The sequence below is a fragment of the Ixodes scapularis genome, unplaced genomic scaffold (genome assembly GCF_016920785.2).
Source record: "Ixodes scapularis isolate PalLabHiFi unplaced genomic scaffold, ASM1692078v2 PGA_scaffold3__209_contigs__length_174095766, whole genome shotgun sequence".
Taxonomy (NCBI): Eukaryota; Metazoa; Arthropoda; class Arachnida; order Ixodida; family Ixodidae; genus Ixodes; species Ixodes scapularis.
In genome coordinates this window covers 20431875-20453419 of record NW_024609868.1, presented here as the reverse complement: position 1 = coordinate 20453419, position 21545 = coordinate 20431875, and the positions used below count along the sequence as shown (strand labels likewise).

General features: G+C 45.5%; 1 protein-coding gene across 1 annotated transcript in view; it reads left to right on the top strand.

Moving 5' to 3' along the window:
- LOC8024093 (extracellular matrix organizing protein FRAS1) overlaps positions 1 to 21341 on the top strand; it is a 44129-nt gene extending 22788 nt beyond the window's left edge. The window contains exons 11-18 of the mRNA XM_029979490.3: positions 93 to 289; positions 1618 to 1900; positions 9029 to 9186; positions 13688 to 13794; positions 17009 to 17175; positions 18121 to 18320; positions 18937 to 19083; positions 20701 to 21341. Coding sequence (XP_029835350.2) covers positions 93 to 289; positions 1618 to 1900; positions 9029 to 9186; positions 13688 to 13794; positions 17009 to 17175; positions 18121 to 18320; positions 18937 to 19083; positions 20701 to 21117 — 1676 coding nt within the window. The 3' untranslated portion in view covers positions 21118 to 21341. The remainder of the gene's footprint in view (positions 1 to 92; positions 290 to 1617; positions 1901 to 9028; positions 9187 to 13687; positions 13795 to 17008; positions 17176 to 18120; positions 18321 to 18936; positions 19084 to 20700) is intronic.
- The last annotated feature ends 204 nt before the right edge of the window (positions 21342 to 21545 follow it).

Genomic DNA, 21545 nt, shown 5'->3' with positions numbered 1-21545 from the left:
CAACGTTATACTTTGACTTCACGTGCACGCCGTGCATACCCTTCCCGCTTTGGAAGCGTTTATCAGCCGAAAATAAGCCATCTGAACCGCAGCGACGGACCAGGGGTCCGAGCAGGTGGTGGCATCGACCGTACACCTCCGAGAGCGGAACACCGCGATGCGGGAAGGGACAGCGGTCACTCTCTACAAGCATCTGGACACCAGCAGGTGCCTGTGGACCTTCACTGCCATTTTGTCCGTCGGGGACATCGTCGACGTCTGCGGAGGTTCCCTGCGCGACGATTACGAGGTAACAAACTCGTGTGTGTGCGTGCGTGTGTGTGTGTGTGTGTGTCGGTGTATTGGAAACTCCAAATTAGGCGACACCGCCCAACGGAAAAGATGTGAAGGAAGGGGTCTTTTCAAGTCCATGTGCAGCAAAAACTGACACGACCTGGCGGTGAAAATGTGAAGTGCAGGAACGGCGCTCGAAGCGTACTCCTCCGCCTCGTGGGGAAATGGAAAGGGGAAGCGGGGAGGGTCCGCCCCCCCCCCCCCCCTCCCCGCTTCCCCTTTCCATGGAATGGGGAAGCGGGGGTGGGGGGTAGATATATTCCATAGTACTGATTTTGTTCGGGGCAGGGGAGGAAGTGGCCGAGTGGGCTAACGCGTCTCAGCTCGGAGCGTGAAGCGAAATCTTGCGCTGGGAACCTCCTGGGTTCGATCCCCGCCGCCCGTTTCGATCTGGATGAGTTTCGTACCGGCACGCGTTCGTGTGATCACTACTGCGTGATGCACGTTTAAAATCCCAGGTTAGCGGTTGTACCGCACTGGCTAAATTTCTCATCTACAGCTAAGAGACCGATTACCCGTTGAGGCGCATCTCCATCGAGGCTGTATAAACATGAAGAGCAAACCAATTTTATTTTTGTTCGGGGCAGTGCAAACCTCCTCCACCTCACTCCAGCACGCGCGCGTTGACTTCCCTCATACCTTGGGTGCTTCTGTAGGCTCGAGGCTTGCGAGACGCCGAAGCGTTATATAATAGGGAGCATTCACTGGATGCCATACTTGAGTGCACTGCTCATTCTCAGAACGCGGTCACACTTATAGACTTGCAAGACCGGCAATCTTGACGGTGTGGAATGCACGTTGCAAAAGCCCCGTGGGAGCTCGGCGCCAGCAAGCAACACACTCAGCTATGGCCGCCAGTGAACAGCTCGCGAGGGGCGCTTCTGTTTTCCTCACAATGGAAAACACTGTTTTCCTAACGTGCTACCCACGCGGTTGTGTTTTCATTTTCATAGTTCATAGAAAAGCTTGGTATTGCACGTGTTTGCACCAGCAGAGGAAGTTAGAGTATCCTCACTCCGGGTTGTGAGAAAATTCCACCAGGCGGCGATTCCCAAACTTCTCGTCGGGGGTGGGGTCTAAACAAATTTTACTTGACGAGGTCCTACCACCATCGAAGGTCTAGAGGCGGTACAACTAAAGGACCCACTTCTTTGACGTCACACCACTGCACATGTGCAGACGCGTCGCCTCACGCGAGTCTTAATTGTTTCTGCGCACGCGCAGTGCCCATACCTAATGGGTGAGAACGCGTCTTGCTTGCAAATGGCGTGCGTGTGTATACAGGAGTCGAGCAACCACCGTCGATACTTGACGGTTCAGCTGCCCCTGTACGTGACGCTGGTGTTTCCGGCTGCGGGGACCCTGGGTCCCGACCACGGCCGTTCTTGGATGAGCGTGGAGCGTCGGTCCCAGCTCGAGCTGACGTTCGCCTACTCCGGGGCCCACTGGACGCCCGGTGGACTCCGGGCTCGGGGCGCGCCCAGAGGGTCGGTGTCCGTCAAGAGACTGTCCCTGGGACGAGACGGCAGACTCAGCGTCTACCTCATCTCCAGGGCCAGGTTTCATGGTAAGGCGTCGCCGCCGAGGTTCTGGGTGTTGGTTCAACTTTCCCACGCTGTGTAGCGCTTGCGCCTGCTTCACGGGAACGTATAAAGACGTTGTAAACGCATCGGCCTTTCTCCCAAAACAGTTGCGCGTTACACGCGATAAAGGGTGTTTCCACGTCAGACCGTGCAATGATGGTCCCGGTCATATTTTTATAGTTATGTAAACAAATATATATTAAAGCCACGCTGACTTCCGCAATGCTTTGATTGTGCGTGCCTGCGTGTTCAGACTTGTGCTAGCAAGATCAGTCTCAGCTTAGGGAACTCCGCCGATTTTCTGAGCTACCTAATCCAAAGGCATCAACTAAATGCGGATTGCTTCCTAATTTCGAAAGGCTATTTCGTTCCCCCAGATTCACTCTAGTCAATTAATAAAGTTATATTTTATTTGCTGCCAAAACTGAGACATCGTTCTCCCCAGTTTCCCCCCCAGTTTTTCCCGCTACCCAAACGAGACGGCAGACTCAGCGTCTACCTCATCTCTAGGGCCAGGTTTCATGGTAAGGCGTCGCCGCCGATGTTCTGGGTGTTGGTTCAACTTTCCCACTGGCAGGCAGCGAGGCGCGCGGTCGGCAATCGGGTACGCTCGCGCCCGCTTTTTTCCCGTCTAACGGCAAGAAAATAGGGGTGTCTGTGCTACCTAAGTTGATAATATTCTCTATTTGTACAAATTATATGGTTGGCCTACGTGGTTAACTATGAAAAAGATTAAAAAAAAAAAAAGAAAAACCAAGAAAACACGATAAAACGGAAAGGAATTGGGATTTTGGAAGAACTGCTTTTCCAACTCGGTACGCTCAAGCCGCTGATCGCTAGTTTCGTGAAATCGCAGTCCGTTGCAACTCAAAAAGGTAGGGCGAGGAAAAGGAAGGCCGGGGAGGAGGAAGCAGACGGAACGTTAAAGAGAGGAGGAGGTTACCGTTTCTCTTCTTCAGCGTTCCGTCTGCGTCCTCCTCGCCGGCCTTCCGTTCCCTCGTCCTACCTGCTTGAGTTGCAACGGGCTATAGCAAATCCTTTATCCTTCTATCAGAAGCTGGCAGTCACGCTGGCGGAGAAAGGTCGAAGGGTCAAGCAGTACATTTTTTGACAAATTACCCAAGCGCTACGGAGAATGCTCACAATGTTCACAAACGCCCCACACACTCGTCTTACCCGAAAGAACGTCCCATTTGGTTTAAAATTTCCTTCGAAAAGTTAATGTTGCAGACGCCAGCACGTGTGCTAAACTTGCAGCATACATATGCTCTTTAGGGGCTTAAGTATTTAGCAAAATATCTATAGACCATTCCCGAATATCGCTTCTGGTCGGTGCCATTATCAGTATTCGTGCGTGTGGTGCGTACTTTGCTCGCCTTCTAAAGCGATGAACACGCGCATCCTAGGCTGGGACCTATCACATGTAGGTTGTGATTCTCGTAACCATTGAAAGGTATCGAACGTAATGAACTGCATTCGTGTAGGACAGACGGCAGGTTTTTGTTCGTGAAGATCGCGCTAAAATGAAAATTAAAAGAATTCCGCAGCAACCAAGCCAAAAATCAACGTGCAATAAAAGGCGTATAAATACAGAAATACACTATTTATCTTAAAATATAAAAAAAGAATTGCTTAAAATAGTGCGTGATACAAATACATTATAATTGTTTTTTAGTTCAAAATAAGTTAACAAAAGTTACTCACGGAAAAATTTGTAGCATATTTCTTTTATTGCTGGAGTAGATCGCAACACGCTCGAACACTCACGACTGCGCATGGGGAGGGGCGTAATTTCATATAAGGTTTTTTATTTAAAATTAAGTTTTGATTTTGCACAACCTCCATGAGCTCTAAATTTACACGCCTCTCCTTAACGACATTAATATTTTCACAGTTTTAAAACCTCTTCAGTCCTATATAACATTTCTCTGCAATAGAATAAAATAAAGACGTTTCTACCTCCTCTTCAGTGAGAGAAAATTGCATGCCAAGAATTTGTCAAACCATGCGATGGCTCTATCGTATATTAATGGAGCTCAATACCATCCTCCCTAAACCTCTGTAATACCGGACACGAATAACAGTGTGTCGAAAGTCATGTATAAACTCAGACTTGAACTTTCTCTAGGCGTTTCACTTCTCGTCTTCTACAGATCGGCCGCGTGAGTAAAACTCCGACAGTAGCGCTAGCTAGATTTGATGTCCAAAACATATTATTTATGAAAATGCGTGATATCTACTTTTCGCTTCAATCGCTGAATTTTTTTTTTATTTTTTCTGTGAGAACGACGACACGAAGAAATTCCAGAAATCCGACATGTGAGTCAAATACAGCTTTGCCGTAAAAATATCACTGAAGCAATTGTGAAAAACAATTGTGACATCGCCCAAAGTTCTAGATTGTACACTATTTTCTTGGTATTATTAGCGCTCCTCTTCAAGATGAGCGCTAATAATATCGCTCACAGCTGGCTTGAGCCAGTGCTTTCCGCTCTCGAAGCTGTTCCAGCTGCAGAAGGGTACTCAACTCGAAAAACGCTGCTATAAAGTATGCAGCCGCCTATTCAAGCCCGTAACTCTACAAACTATTCCGAGCATAAGCGAGAATTTTTCATGCAACACTAGTCCTCTCGGCACGCAGCTCGCGCGAAACATTTTGACGTGGCGCTGACCTCCATCGCTGCCAAATCGCGCTTTTTTTTTCTCTCTCTCTCTCTCTTCCGCAAAAAAAAACATGGGTAAAAAGGATTTTCCCGGCACCGTTCCTACAATCTACATTCTAAAAGAATCTCGTGCGTCTACTTTCCCGCACAACGCTTGGAGTGCCAATCAGCGCAACTTACGGAGGCAGCTCAGCGTATGACGATGCCAAAACATACCTTTAGACCAAAAAACGCAGCCTGAGTTGTGACATAAAACGTCACGCTTGCATTGCTTAATGTCACAACTCAGACTGCGTTTTTTGGTTTAAGCATATGTTTGGACATCGTCATTCGCTGAGCTGCCTCCGTAAGTTGAGGTGATTGGCTCTCGGACTGTTGAGCGGAGCACAGATTGCTACACATTGCAAGTGAACACTCATCCTTGAAGCTGTGAAAAAATAATCTCGATCGCTGGCGCCCGGAAAGCCGCTTCGCGGCTGCCCGGGTCGCCCGTCCGCCAGCCCGCCGGTGACGTACGCGCGTAGGGAGAAATAAGGATTTTCCATTGTTGCCAGTAGGGAGTCGCCTCCTCAGGGAACACTCGCGGCCGGCACTGCAGGGTAGAGTTTTATTTTTATCAAATATTTTGGCTATCAGTTGAGAACGGGTTATTGATGTGGTCTGCCAACTTCCTGCCAAATCGAAGACTATATAAACAAATCGGCGGAGTTGCGCAGTATATATGCGAACACCGTAGCTAATTTTCTTCCGGAGATGTAAAATTTCGAAGCTCGAGGCGTGGAGAGTGCCAAGGTTTCGCTATGGTACTTTGCAAAGCCGTCAATTTCACACGGAAGCAGGCACATAGTGATAATTTTCTCTGCTTATCTTATGAGAAGTGTGTGCGGCATGTACTCAGAATATTTAAAATTACAATAAAAGATTTCTATGCGATCAAATTTACGAAACACGTCAAGTCAACACGTTTTAGAGACATATTCACAAATTATTTGCCAAGGAATTACTTCATATACAACGACGCAAATTGTATCCAAAGGATCATCTTTCAATGCATTATAGGAATATATAAAAATATAATTAACACTCTTGTAGTTCTCTTAATAATGCAGAAACGCATCTAATTTTTCTAAATCTGGCAAAAGTGCACGTTAGTATTTAAAAAGAAACTCCTTTTTTTTTAATTTTCCCTAACCGTTTAAAGTGACTTGAACTAACTTGTGATGGCAAAACATTAAGTAACATATGACATTTTCAAATTGAGCTAGCTTGTCCTCATTATACGGATTTTGCCGCACGACGTAGGCTCCGAACCCTCGTTTTCTAGAACCGAGAAAGACTGTACAGTAGTGCTGCTCTATCGTAGGGAGTAAAAAGTTATCGTATAGCTTTATATTTGTATTTCCTTACGCTGCCCCCTTCACACCCCCCCTCCCCCCAAACTTAAAAAAAAACACACCTTAAATTGACTTTATTTTACGGAATGCTGTAAAACATGCCTTATATCTTTCTACTGTGGCTGGATTTAATAGTTATATATTATGCCCACCATGTTTGTAATTGAAATTGTACCTAATTATAAAGTTAATTAATAGAAGTTATTATTAACCTACTTATACCAAACACTTATTTTTTCCTAAATTTGCCCTTTGGTAGGAACCAATATTACATCAACCTTTTTTCTGTACGATGCGTATTTTTTATAGGAACTATTTGGCCCGCTTTTCGTGGAACACCCTGAATGTATAACCGAGTGCTTCTCTCAAGCATATAAGTTCGGCCGACCATGCCCGGTGACCATTTTTAATTTTTACGAAAAAAGAAATTGTAGACGTTTATCAATACAAAACCAAAATCTTTTGCAAAAAAAAAAAATTGTTCTTGCGGAAAAAAACTAAAAGCGTGCACGCTCTACGTGCGAAGCTTTTGCGAATAGCAAAAGCTTCGCACGTAGCTTTTGCTATGTGCGAAAGCTACGTAGCTTTTGCTATGTGCGAAAGCTCACAGAAAAAAATAATAATAATAAAATTAAAAAAAAATAAAAATAATTAAGAGTATTTTGAAACTCAATTAAATCCAAAGGCAATTTTCGATTTTTTAAGAGCTATTTTTGTGTGCTTAAAGTTATAAAGAAAATGCTCCAGGGTGGTCAGAAAGAAACAAATTGGCGTTTTTGCATAAGAGTTGCAGAAAATGCGCGCGGTCCGGAGTAATTGAGAAGCACTCCACAAATAGCCATACCAGTTTTTTTGTTTTTTTTTTGAGCGAGAGATGGGAACAACTTTATTTGAGCATTTCTCAGAAATACGTTCCGCTACACTCGACAACAATATTTAGCGCCGATATTAACAAGACACAGGAGAACACGCTGGCAAAGTTGAAAAGTTCTGGTATTTATAGATGCGGAAGAAAAAGAAGTATTTTTACGGAATATGCAGTGTTTTGCAATGTTTCTCTGGAAATTAACCCTCGTCGATACTTAATAATAAATATTTTTAGTCAATCCTCCTTAACGTAGTTTGTGAGTAAATATTTCTAAACCCGTAACCATAAAAGTTTTTTTCTTTTTTTTTTTTTTTTTGGGGGGGGGGGAGGGAGGGGAGGGGAGGGGAGGGGAGGGGAGAGTTGCCCGAAATGCAAACTTCGCACAATTCGCGGAAAGCGAAATTAGAAGCACTGAGTGTGCTTCTAATTTTCTTCCGTAAAGACGAACATTTTTTTTTTTCGCAGAACAGATTTTGGGTTTGTTCTGATGGGCACTGAGTCTTGAAAGTATATTTGTTTCGTAAAAATTCAAAAATCGTCACCCACATGGTTGGTCGAACTTGTCTAAAAAACACCTTAGTATATATTTTACACAAATATACACAAAATATGATCCGCACCATCACTGTATCAACTGACATGGAAACACCTACCAAGAAAACACTTGTGGTTACAACGTTCTATCGGTATTCCGTTGGGTGCGCATGGATACTCCGAAAGGGTTAAGCTGGACAGTGTTGAACACCAAGATACGGACTCTCCTGATGCTACTTCCCTGGCGTTCGCCGGCAGTCTTTCGTGGGCTAATGGCCCGTTGAAAAGGAGAGAGAGGGGAGCGGGGGTTCGAAGACAACGTAAGAAAACGCATATATAAAACGAACTAAGATAGGGACAACATGGCTTTCTACATTCCACGATAAAGCAGCAGCCGACTTCGTGGCTCAATTTAGGTGAAGGTTTGTTGTCGTTTTTTTTTTTAGGTGGTCATATTTTACTGCTTTGCCATCACAAGTCAGTCAAATTCGCTATAAATGGTTAAGGAAAGTTTCAATAAAATAAAAAGTAGAGTATTTTAGATGTTGATGTGCAATTCTGTCGCATTTAGAAACATGACCTGCGTTTCTGTATAAGTATATGACGGAAATAAAATAATGGCTAATCTGAGCTTTCTTGAATATTCACAAAATGCATTTAGAGATAATAATTTTGATATACTTTCCGTCGTTTATGTGAAGTAGTTAGTTGGCATATCATTTGTGAATGTGTCTGTAAAATGGGTTTAAGTGACGTGTTTCGTAAATTTCTTTGCATAGAAATATTTTAGCATAATTTTTAATATTCTGTGTACATATCCTACACTTTTATAAAAATAGTAAAAACAAATTATTACTACATGTATGCTTCGGTGTGAAATTGACGTCCGTGCAAAGTACCATAGAGAAATCTTGGCAATCTCCACGCCTCGAGCTTCAAATTTTATATCTCTAGGATAAATATTAAAAAAAATATTAGCCGGACTATTATTGCACAATTTGACGTGGAAACACCCAGCAGAGTAATATGCTTCCGCATTTGGCTGACAGTAGAAAGTTTTAATTACGACAACTCCGATGCTCGATACTCCATCGTGGCCTATGTACGGTCTACTAAATCTCCAAATAAGGAACACCCCCCCCCCTTTTTTTTTTTCATAAACGAAGTTTTTGAAAATTTTTCCGCGGGGCACCTAGTGAGCAGATCTCGTTGCGACTTGCCGAATGTGATCAGCAGATAGCAATGCGGAGGTCGCATAGACTCGGAGCGTATGATCGGTCGCAATTTTACAATACAACTCAACGCATAGCAGTAGAACTTGTAATCATTGGTGCGGTCAGGATTGTATTCAGGATTGCCAATCGGGGGGGGGGGGGGGGGGGGGGGCGTTTCGGGGTGTGCGCCATTATGCCATTGGCCATAGGTTTGTGCACTTAGTGCAGGACATTTTGTATTTGCTTTTGCGTGTGAAAAGAAGGGGGAGGGGGTGCCCCCCTCATCGATCACGTTTTCTTGGCTTTTGAGATTAAACCCAGTATTTGTAGAGCTTTGATAACTAATGAATACACTCGTCGCTTTGTTGGATGCAAACAATCGAAAAAGTAATAAAAAAAAAAAAAACTGCAAACATTCTCCCGTTTCAACTGTTTGCAGGGTCATTTGTACTCAAACACCCTGCCCTTCGAGGGGCGCACAGCCAGTTCCTGGGGCCGACCTTTGTTGTCAGCTACTTCATCAGCCTGGTCTGGAGCGAACAGACTTTCCACTCTCCCGCACAGCTGTGGAAGGCCTCTTCGACCCACAGCTTCAAGGTGACATTCCCACAGCGATCACTCGTGTAACAGGCGTGCGCATTTTACAACGCGCGTTTCCTTCAATCGCGCGGAACAAAAACTACGGGGAGAGCAACATAACTTCTGCGAGACAAAGCCAGTTCATTTTTGTCATGAAAGTGCGGCTGTTCGGAATTCCGACCGGCACGTATTATTCTCAATTTAGCTTTGCTTAGCCTCATCGTCGTCACTAATGGCGAATTTCCCTGGTCGCTTTGAATCAATGGCCTGAATCTGCAACGGAGCTCACGATCCGTGCGGAGTCGCGGCGCGTCCGACTTCACCGATGAAAAAACGCGTTACGCCTTCTTTTATACACTTAAAAAAAAAAAAAAGAATCTTTTACGCGTATTTTTTTTATGCGGTGGTTTTTTAGGGTGGCCAACCTGTGTAGATCGGTCCGTCCGTAACCGCTAACAATCATATAAAAAATAACTGCAACCGGTGCTAGGGATCGTATTCCGGTCGCCGGCGTGGAAGCCGAAAGCGCTGCTATCTGAGCTCGTGACCCAGCACGCAGGAATGAGAGGAGCAAGGCAGGTGGCGTGAGAAAGTGCGCAGAGCGGAGAAGGGTGGAAAAGGCAAGAGAGAGGAGCAGAAACAGGTGGTATATACTCCGTTTCACCTTACGTCCGGGCGCAGCGGATGCTACGAACCATCGGAGCCAATCCAAGGCCGTGTGCGGGTCATGTGACCTTGAAGAGGGGGCAAAGCGACGCGAGGAAAGCGTATCACGGACTACATCCACAGAGCGGGATTGGCTGGGATATCTCGTAGCGTCCGCTGCGTCCGGACGCAAGGTGGTTGAAAGGGCCAAGCGCTCTTCCCCTCTCTTGGTGACCCGAAACATTCAAGGCAAAGGCTTTGTATGCGGGTGGTGCCGAGGGAAGCGCGCGCAGAAACACAAAGAGACAAAGGCGTAACGTAATCTGTTTCCATACAAAGCCCTACTCCAGACACCACCAGAACAACCAGAACTAAAAGCGCACCACCCATTCCAGGCACTATGTGGCCCTGGACGGCGCTTGCACTGCACGAGCGCGCGTGCTTGACAGGGACGCTGAAAGCCCGGAGCTCGCTCTCGTAGCTTCTGGCATGCATTGCAGCAGCTGTGCAAGGGCGCCGCAGAACCGACCTTTAATTTTTGTTTCCCCCTTATTGCGTTTACTGCACTTCATCATGACCACAGCAGGGCAGGTTATTGCCATTTTAGATCACATTGCGTGCTTCTTCCCAGTATTGGTCTTTGTGGAAGCTCGTCAACGCCCGCTTCAAAGGCTCGGCATCTGGTTAAGATGAGAGAAGGCCAGCAATGGCGGCTGTAATCTGGCGCGAGAGCAAAGCATCTATACTTTCTACGAACCGAAGGTGCATTCACACTGGCGTTCAAAACGCCAGATTACAGCGTTCGCAATAGAGGTGGCAGTAATGAAACTAGTGTAATGTAATTACAGTTATTTAATTACTTTTTCCAGTAATGAGTAATGTGATAAATTACTTTCTCGTGTAGGTAATTTAATAATTTAAAGGGAAGCTGAAACACTTCTTGAAAAAAACGAGTTAGAGGTGAATTCTGGCGTATTTTTATCCCGTGAATCTGAATATCACTTTTGTTTTCCCTGAAGATGCAACTAAAAGCGAGAAAAAGCGAAAAAACATTCGACCAGTCGTGACGTCATACTAGGATCTTCGGGCCGCCAAGCGCGTGTCGCTCGTGTGTTCAGCGCGTGCAACGGCAAGCTTGCCAGGTATATTTCCCCGCACTGACACCAGTCGTGACGTCTCTTTCTGACCTTTCTAAAAATAGCAAGAGTGAGCGTGCATAGCTTTGACAGGCGCTGAAGATGCGCGAGAGCAGATATTCCGAACGCTCCTAGTGTGACGTCACGCCCCGGGAAGGAGGGGCTTCGGCGGTACTTTAAAAATTAATTTCTGAAGCCTCCGTGCACCAAATTGAAAAATAATCTTGATATTCCTGATCCTGAAGGTAGAATGAAGGCCATTGAAATGTTTTTTCTCAAATAGAGAACCGCTTCAGTTTCCCTTTAACCATTACTCTAAGGGTAGTAATTTTAAATAAATTCCTTGGTTACTTTCTTGGCTTTAGGAATATCTTGTGAACCTGAAACGAAGGGAAACATCTGTTTTCCAAAAAGATAATACAGCTTTAGAAAGATTGTAGGGGACGAAGAAAAAAAAAACATTTGGTAACTTGTGGTTATGGACGTACATTTCTTGAAGACGACAAAAATTTTAAGTAGTTTGAAGCGTACAGTAGCTAGAGCGCGAGCGTTCACACACACAAACACACACGCACACACACACGCACGCACGCACGCGCACGCACACACGCACACACAGTAATACTCTACAGTGGAGAAAAAGAAAGATAAACAGAACAGCAATTCATACAAGAGGAAAGTCTACAGAGAGCTAATCCTTGTTATGAAGCTCCTTTCTTGAGGCGGTTCCTGGCATGAGTTTTGACATTGCCCCTTTCTGTGCACAAATTTGTGAAGCTTTAGTAGAGCTAGGCAGCACTAGGGTTAGAGCGGGTTGTTCTCCCGTATACTACAAACAAACTGCGCATTCAAAAAGTAATTTGAAAGTAATGTCAACAGTTCCCTTTCGTAATTTTGGAATTTAAATTATTTACGTTTACGCCACGGTAATAAGTAACGAAATTTAATTACATTTCAGAAGTATTATGTAATTTAGGTAGTAATGTAATTTAATTACAGAATGAAAGTTATTTGGTCAGCTCTGATTCGCAACCGCTTTGCGAACGCGGTTCAACCGCCAATGTGAACGGGGCTAAACATGCAGCCTTTTTTTTTTAGTTTACAGTGTACGCTTGGATTAAAACTGACCCTCTGAAATAACTCATTAAAGGGAACAGTGTCCCAGAGTTATACCCTGGACTGTTCCGGACATATGCTAATCGAAAATTCGTGATACATGTAATGCATTTAGCTTACTTTAGAGTGCATTCCTACTGAAAAGGCCAGTACAACTTTTCGCTATCTGGATTATGGAACTGAAAATCTACATGAATTCTGTCTGGATTTCAGGTTTTCGGAAATTATTGTTTTGCCTGCCAACTGGATTTCAGGTTTCCAGAAACAATTCCAGTTGCATTCCCAGTTGCATAATCCATAATGTGAAAAAGTTATACTGATTTTTTTTTTTCGGTAGGAATATTGCTTAAACCGGCTATGCCCCCAAAGATACCCGTACATTTACTTTCCTGCAGAACACTGAGAGTCAATCACTGCGGTCTGCGAAGCCCGCGATGTGATATTATAGCATGACTCGTGAGGCATAGGCGCCGACTACGGGAATTGGAAGGGGGAGGGCTTAATTGGGTGCCCCTAAGGGAGCTCCTCGGGGAAGCAAGTACCCTCGTTTCGGGGACCTCAGAGTGAGGTGCACAGGGTAGGGCGGTGGGGGTAACACAAGCTTGGTGGGTCCCAGCCCCCCCCTCCCCCTCCCCTCCCCCCCCCCCCCCTCCCCTGGCCGGGAAATTAAAACCTTCTCGCCTATGCTCGTGAGCATAGAAAACGTCATGGTCAGTGTCACATATCGCAAGCCTCAGTTTCAGGACTCTGACCTCTTGTGAATCGTAATTAGCAAACCATTTTAGCAGGCTTAAAATTGCTCCGCGAGCACGCTTCAAAGCACGCAGCGAAATGGCAGCCAGATGCAAGAAAGACAGTGCGGGGGGAGGGGGCGGGGGGGGGGGGGGGGGCTATAAGAAAAAAAGTTGAAGTGGGAGAGGAGTGACCTCCTTCCCACAACGGCTTTTCTCGTGCGCGCCCTTTTCCCCCCTCGTCTTTCTTATGTTGTATCTGACATGAGCTTCCGCACTATTTTTCCACGAAAGTACGATTTGGAAACAGGGCCTTTTAGAGCTCTGTGCGAGCTAGACTCACGGGTATTTATTTGTTAAAGGGATGCTGAACTGAAATTTGCATTTCCCAAAATAAGGCCTCAGAATCGTTGAACGCTGCGAACTCCAAAACATCGCTCGTTCATCGATACCTCAGGCGGAGGGCCGTATTTTTGGAAAAGAAGGGCGCGATCAAGCGAAGACTACGACGTCACGATCCTCCTGGAACAGTTGAGAATGAGGGGAAGCGGCCTCGCTTCTCTCCTCCTCGCTTCGGTTCACCTGCTTGAGCGGACGAAGAGAAGGGGAGATGGAATGAGAATGGTGACGTGACATGTCTCGTCGGCTTCGTCGTCCGTGTTCAATCACGCACTACTTTTCCAAAGATATACGGCCAACCGCTAGAGATATCGCTGTATGAGTGATGTTTTCGGGTTTTGCAGCGTCCCGCCTATCGCTCCAGCCTTGTTTTGTGAGCTTTAAAATTCGGTTAAGCATCCCATTAAGGTGTTTACCGGAGGATTACGAGATGCTTGGCACTACAAAGGTACCGATAGAAAAAGTTACTGCCGTGGTACTACATTCCACAAGGACTACCAAGGCGCCCACACCCTGGAGCTTGTGCCGTGTCTTGCCTCCGCTGACCAGGACTACGCATATCCTCCTGAAGACGTCTGCAATCCCCTGGACCCAATAAGGTGAGGGCATAATGTTTAAATTTCAACTGCGCTCGGACTTTCCTCTGTATCTAGCGAGGGGCCGGTACCGGAAAAGGATCCTTCTGGAACCTTTCAAAGCGACGGCCGACGTTTCACTAAATTCAGTGCTAGGCTGTTGGCTTCTCAGGCTGACTCCTCAAATTCTCCCTGCTAACTTCGGCTTCCCTTGTATGCGTTTTTCTTCTCCCCCCCCCCCCCCCCCTTTCCGGGCAATCTATTATCTATGAAAAGAGATCAGCAAATGATGCATTTACTGCCATTCACTACTTGTAGGAAGTCGGGCTGTACCACCCGCTGATCTAGAAAATCACCGTGTCTTTGAGCGTATACGAGACGTCATTCTTCTAGCTCCAGCGCAGTGTGATTATCTTACTCGGTGTAAATGATTTTGACGTCGTCGTTCCCTAATGTCGTTCAATTATTACGGTGTTTGGCTGGCCAGGGCCGTGGGCATTCTGTCACATGCAATTTCTTTCTATTTTCCCTGAGCGACTGCCGATGGCATCGGGCACTACGAAGAATAGGCATCGCCATAAACAGAAGGAAATTAAAGCCGCGGTCCCACAGCTAATACATCATAGGAAAGAGAATCTTCCTGGTGATAGTTAGGGGGAGAAAATTGGTCTTAGAGAAACGGGAGGATCATATGCTTTTTTTTATGTTTTTAGACTTAGGCTAGGTGGCGCAAGTTACCGCCCGTTGTAAAGGGTATAACCATTAAAACCCATCCATCCATCCATCTGCAGACACCGTCTGAGGCGTGTTCCTTCCTTTTGTGGACGGCAATGTTACGTTGGTCATATCTATGGTGCCTGGAACGCGTCTCCAATTGGTGTGTTAACCGCGTCCAAAAAAGTGGTCCCTCCATTTCCGCCTGATGACGTCATAAGACAAACTCGACTCTCTGACGTCACTCCAATGTGGTGGCGCTGCTGTAGGCACTGCGCATGCGCAGATCCTTTGCCTCGGACGAATGTGGTTTCTGCGCGCGCGCAGTACCCTCACCCCGGTGGGCAAACGCGGGCTTGTTTGTAAACAGTGTGTTGGTCGATAACAACGCCACTTTTAACTTGGTTTAATTTGTTTAGTACTTTGTACTTGGTGATGTTAAATGAACTTTGGTTTGATTTGATTTATCCTCAAATTAGTGTCCGTGTATTGAGCAGTCTATCAGAAGTTTTTGCACCCTCTTCCGGTGTCCCCCAAGGATCAAACCTAGGGCCACTTCTTTTTCTTATATTTATCAATGGCATCACCTTGTGCGTAAAGAATCCGCAGATGCTTTTATATTCGGATGACATCAAACTTTTTTATGAATATGCTATCACAAGATGACTGTGCTCTTTTACAGGGTGACATATTACAAATTTCTGAATGGTGTTCTGATAATTTTTTACTTGTTAACCCCGTTAAAGCCAGTGTACTCACTGTGTGTAGAAAACGCAAAAACATTTCTTATCCGTTCATATTTGGCAATTGTGCTATTGGACGTGTTAAACAAGTACGTGACCTTGGTGTTTATTTTAGTAGCAATCTTTCCTTTTCAAGTCATGCTAGCCAGATTGTTGCTTCAGCTTTTCGAGTGATGGGAATGATATCACGCGTCGTCCGCTTATTTTGCTCCTTGGTGCGAGTTAGACTTGAGTTTTGCAGTGCTGAATGGAATTCGCTGACCGCAGCTTACGCACTGCGAATTGAAAGGGTTCAAAAGCGATTTGTTCGAATTGTTTATGATAGGTATTTTGGCCGATGTTATTACGACTATGAGTACATTCTTGGAGAACTTTCCTGGCGCAACTTGTTAAAAGACGGACTTCTCGTGATGCTTTATTTTTACGTAAAGTAAATCATGGCTTTATAGATAGTGAATTGGCGACGTCGCTGGGATTCATGCGCCAGCTCCTGCTATTAGAGGAACGAGTGCATTCTATCCCTCTGTGCAATCGCGGTTGTCACCATTGGTGCGGATGCAAATTTGTGGTAATGAATTGTCGCCTCATGTTGATGTTTTTTCAGATTTTTTTTTTTGTTTTTAAACGAGAGCTTGATTTATACCTTTTCGGCTATTGACCCACACCGTATTTTGTAACAGTGGCAGAAATCTTTATGGATTTTTCTTTTGTATTATATTTTATGTGCCACCACAGTATAACCTATTGGTCGTTCTGGGGCACGAATCAAATAAATTAGTATATTGTTATTATTATAATAATCGCAAGTCGCAAGTCGTGATCCTGGCAGTGTTGGGTAAAGTATATCTAAAGAGTACTTGAAGTAAAGCACAAAGTGAATGAGAGGTTCTGTACTTAAAGTTCTTTTTTTTTTTTATCTCGTGTGCCCCAGTTTGAAGACCCGCGTGGTTGTTTTTGGGCAGATTAAATAAACAATAATAATAATAATATTATTATTATTAAAGTAGTAAGTACGCCTGGTGCAGTGTACGTGAAGTAATGTACTATAAAGACAATACACTTTCTAAGTAAAGTGCAATTACTTTTTAGCACAATCTATCATGGGGCCCTTTCACTCCCTATAAAAAGTTTTTTTCTTTTCTTTTTTCTTTTTATCTGGTGCATTGATTTTGCTGAAATAGGGGTGCATCAGCTATTTTCGGAAATGGCGGCGAATATTGGATATAGTAGTTTTTACTCTTGCTGGCAAACTATTTATTACAATCAATTTATAGAGCACTTATATGTTGACAAATCCAAATTTTGTGATACGCAATTAATAAGACAAAATTAGACGAATGTACTCTGACGTAAAGAGTTGTACTTTCCTCGGAAAGTACCACAAAAAGCTTTAAGCGAAGTACAAATACATACCATGAGAATGTACTTTAAGTAAAGTACAAGCACAGACTCAGAATATGTACTTCAAGTAAAGTACAAATTTCCTAAACCTACTTAAAGTAGTACTCAAATTACTTCCCAACACTGGATCCTGGCGGCGTCCCAGCAGCTGTGGTGTGCGGAGGCCATACTGTGGCAGACGCCTGTTCTGCTGCACTGCAGGTCGCTCTCTAGTGTGACAGTCAACGGAAATTTGGGCAGCTATTGAAGTTGGGACGCCGGGATGATGTAAGAAAACAAGTACGATAGGATTATGATATGGATAGGTGAACTGCAGAACTTGCTCCACTTTTGAATTTGGCGCCCGAGGCACAGATCTCGTTCCCCGGTAATGGTTCCAGGTTCCAGGTGTCCATTTCGATGGCCCAGACGAGCCCGCCTGTCCCCACGGTGTACAGTTTGGACACGGAGTTCCAACTGTTAAGCGACCGGGACCATTTCCTGGCCGATCCGAGGGACCTGAGTTACGCCGTGGGAGACGCCGACGAGCGACACGTTTTCTTCAAGGGTACACGCGAGTTCACCTGTCCCCTCTTCCCATATACTTCCGTTGACTCGCAGGCGTCAAACTTATTTCAGTATAAATAAAAAAAAAGTCAAGATAGAAGATAGAAACAGGGATGCTTGAAAAATGTAGGAAATACGTCAGTGATTGAAGCGATGGAGACGGTTACGTGAAAACTTAGCCAGGAATTTTTTCGGTGGGTAGTTGGGATATCCACGACGAAGGGGGGGTGGGGGGGCTGAAACCTTTTTTTTATTTGGCTACGCTACCGATACTCTCGCGTCTTCCTGTGGACTACGACAAAAAAGCGAGAGAAAAAGAAGTGGGGAAGAACAAAATAAAGCAGATGAACACTCATGCCGCACACGCACTGGCTCTTAAACCGCATCCGCAAAACGGTTGCGAAAGCGGTTGCTCAAAGGTTCAAGGCAAATTCACGCGTATTTGATGATGAAACCTGATGAATCCTCTTCCCGGTTGCGATTCGAACGCTATTGTGAATGTTGCATTTTATCATCATACTTCTGTGCCTCCTTTTGTTCGGTATGGATCACCAAAGAGCGAACTGATAATTGCCTAACCTGAAATGCAACGAAATAAAAAAACAAAAAAAAAACAACAACAAAACAATCAAATTGGATTGATAAAAAATGTGAGGGTGTCATGGCTGAAGATATTGCATAAAATGATCTGCACCCCAATGCTGTTGTGTTACTTCGTATCCATGCCTGTATCTGCGGAAAACGTGCTAACTGAACCTGTATTTGGACCAATCGATAGTATTAACTCCTCATTTGGCCCAAACCCAGCCGGCTTTGGGTTTTGCGGAATCCGAAACCCGGCTGGGTTTGGGCCGAATCCCAAATCCAACCGGAATCGGCAAGTAGAGGCCGAGGGGCTGTTGCCCGAGAGTCCGAAGCTGATCGCGATTAACCCATTGCCGCGCAGGCGAAACTCTCTTCGGCCGCGTGCTGTGGAATCCGCTGGAGTCCCTGAGCTCGGGTCTTCGGATCGACCAGGTGTACCTGTGCGCGGGCAGGCGGGGATTCACGCCGAGCTTCGACCCCGCCGGCACCGAGCTGGGAAGGGGACCAAGCTTCGGCTGCGTCCAGCCCAGCCACGACCTTGAACACAGATTCCTGCTGTTGGCAAGCTCTGCTATGACCCTTTCTTCATCTCCCCCCTGTCCCCCCCCCCCCCCCCCCCCCCCCCCAAAAAAAAAAAAAGATGTATGGTACAATATTTGCATTGCGAAACTCATTTTGAGCTGGAACATCTGAAACATATACTATAGTAATATTAACCTGAGATTGGGGCATGAAAAAGGAAAGCAAATAAAGTTGCACAAAGAAAAACAAAATAGGGGCAGAAACATGATTTTATGCTTCCAAAACATGCCTCTACTTCGGATGTTAACCCCGAAATGAAGCATAAAAATATTTTAAGGGGCGGAAGGGGTAGTGTTGTTTCAATCAATCAATCAATCAATCAATCAAAAATAAAACAAAACAAATAAACAAACAACGGATTCTAACATTGGTTTCAAGGACCCCAGGGAGTTCCTCGGGTGATGCATGGTCGCTTCCAGCCATGCCTGTTTGTTTAGCCCTGCACTACATTTTGGACGGTTTTGTTTTTATAGAATAAAAATCACTGCTGCTTGTTACCATTTCACCGACGATCTCGAGGGGACACCTGTGCCACCGAGTTTCTCGTGCGCACGCCTTCCAACGTCGCTCGCTGAACTCCCGTTTCTTGCTTTAGGATCGCCACAACCACGACGAGGTGCAGGGCTCCGTCGGTGGCGTCTCCTTCCAGGCTAAACTGGCCGACGAGGACGCAGCCACAAAGCGCCTCAAAAGCTTCCCAGGAGTGGACGGGTTTTCCATGGTCGTTGACCCACTATACGAGGTGGGAGATGATATTAACATTGCCCAATCTGTAGCAATGTTGATACCATTATCAGTTGATATAATGATCATTCCTGAATGATATAATGGTGGAAACTGTTAACATCCGTTGGTTTTCATCTCAAGAATTGTAGTAAAAAAAAATTCCCGGCTTCTCACGGAGCATTACTCATTCCCCCCTTTATGTTGAGACTTAAGATATATGTAATATTATCAAGACGTACAGATTTCAAACGCCAAAAGCGTCGCTCCTTCCTTTGACAACCAAATCTTGTAAGAACTACTTGGCGCGGCGTATGAACAATGCGCAAAATTGTGTAGTCGGTAGAAAGCTCCGCTAGTCTTAGACAGGTCCCGCCATCGAACGCCGGACCAGCTAGGCTAAGTTTTTTCAGTGGCCACCAGTAGCCTAGATGGCTTTTGGTGCGCTCCATTTGGAAGTTAATTCATTAAGGCGAAACCCTTGTATGTCTCATCGTTCAGTCCTTGAGCGAAAACACGTCGGTGACACAAAAGGTACCAAAACCCATGGTTTGCCACTGGACCGCGAGATGGCGTTACTTGTGCCGAAATCGACGGAGGCGCGCGCGCGCGCGCGGCGCAAATCCAGTGGGAGAAGAGGATATTCTCGCTCTCGCTCGGGCAGCGGTGAAGAGCGGGCGCGCGACATGCCGTGAGATTAACGGCAATGTTAACGGCGCCAAAATTGCGTCGTCAGAGAGCTTGCTGTCTTCGAAAGTTTGCTATCACCGAGTCCGACGCTTGGGCTTTCGCCTTCAAGTCGTCTTAAAGGGATACTTCAACAATATTTGAAATATTCCCGTCGTGTTCAAAAATAGGTTGAATATGATCCACAATATCCGTAAATGACTATCGCACGTTTCTATTTTAAGCCTGGCGGCTGTATTTTTTGTTGTAAACGGCCCACTCTGGCAAGCGCTCGGAGAAGGCCCAGCGGAGACCACGTGACATCCGACGCAATCGTGACGTAGGTCGTCTAAAGACGAGCAAAGCTACGGCGAGGCTGACGTCGAGAGGATGGCCTAGTCGTTCCAGCCACCGAAGCGGCTGCTTTTGTACGAATTTTGAGTGACGGGTTAATCTTCTCTTGTAGGGGGACAATAGCGACTTCTGCGACACACAAAAGGCATTCTCGGGAAGAGGGGAGTTCCTCGTTTCCCTCTTCTCTCGTCGTTGCCGGAGGCGAGACAACCTCCGTCACTAGCTGTCAAGGTTCCTAGACCGGCATTACAAGCGAGGCGTTAGCGACATCCACCAGGTGCTCTTTGCTAGTCGTTTAATTCGTTTTAAAATTCCTTTTCGTGACTTTTTTAACAAGATATTGGAATGTTCGATGTGATACTGCTCCTTTGAACACATATAGACCAACAAATGAGCGCCGAAATTTCGTTGTAGTATCCCTTTAAGGGTAACATAAAGACCCTGTTAATTTTTTTCTTATGTACCGTTATCTTAATGCTTGCATTATTAGAAAGGTTTGGTAAATCGTCTCGATGTATTCGATAATATTACCCAATAATCTGCCGGTGCCCCTACACATGGATCGTCGTTATCGGAGTTGTCTATTAAAACTCCCTTTGAACCTTTCTCCTTCCAGGCCGCTTCTGGTACAGAGTGGTACCTCCAGGTCCTATACTCCATCATCCCTCTCAAGCACGAGCGAGCGAAGCGCAGCCAAGGAGTGTTGCGTGCTGCAAGCCATGCCAACGAGAGTGCGACCAATATGCACGCCTTCATCATTGGCAAGTCGTCAAGTGACCACATACCCGCTGATGATGCACCGCGTCCGTGGACCACAGTGACCTTGGTGTCCGGTTTTGTCGTGTTCGTGACAGCAGGAACTCTCGCTGTTGCTTACAGGTACCGCAAGAGTTTACATCGGACGCGTGCAGCAAGCTCCTCCGCTACTGTGGGTGCCTGTTGCGAGTGCTCGTCGCGGATTCGTGGGGTGAGAGTGACGCAGATAACCTGGACGTTTGGAGCACCTTCCAGTGTGGACACGACGGAAGTGTAGAAACTGTCTGCGACCAATTTTTGAAGTGGTTTTATGTTCCTAGGCATCGTGCAAGTACATAGCGCTTAAGTCTCGATGCAACTAAAGCGTGTAAACTATTTTTCGTTTGTTAGCGGTCTGCCTTTATAAATACGTGGCATGATTTGGCATTTGGGTCGAGTTTTCGAACTCGTGGGAGAAGTTTTTGAAGCGAATAAAACAGTTTTGAGTTTTGTAAGGAGTAATTAAAAGTGCTGAAAAATCGTCAATGGTATAGTTTAGATCGACATCTGCCACTGGCAAATACGGCATTCGGTTATTAAGAGAATTAAAAAAAAATACACAGAACGACCAATGCTCATTGTCAAAAATGTTAATCAGAACTAGCCAAGCGGTTACACCTGAGATACACTACGTTTTCTTAAAAACACATTAAAGGTTCATATTTA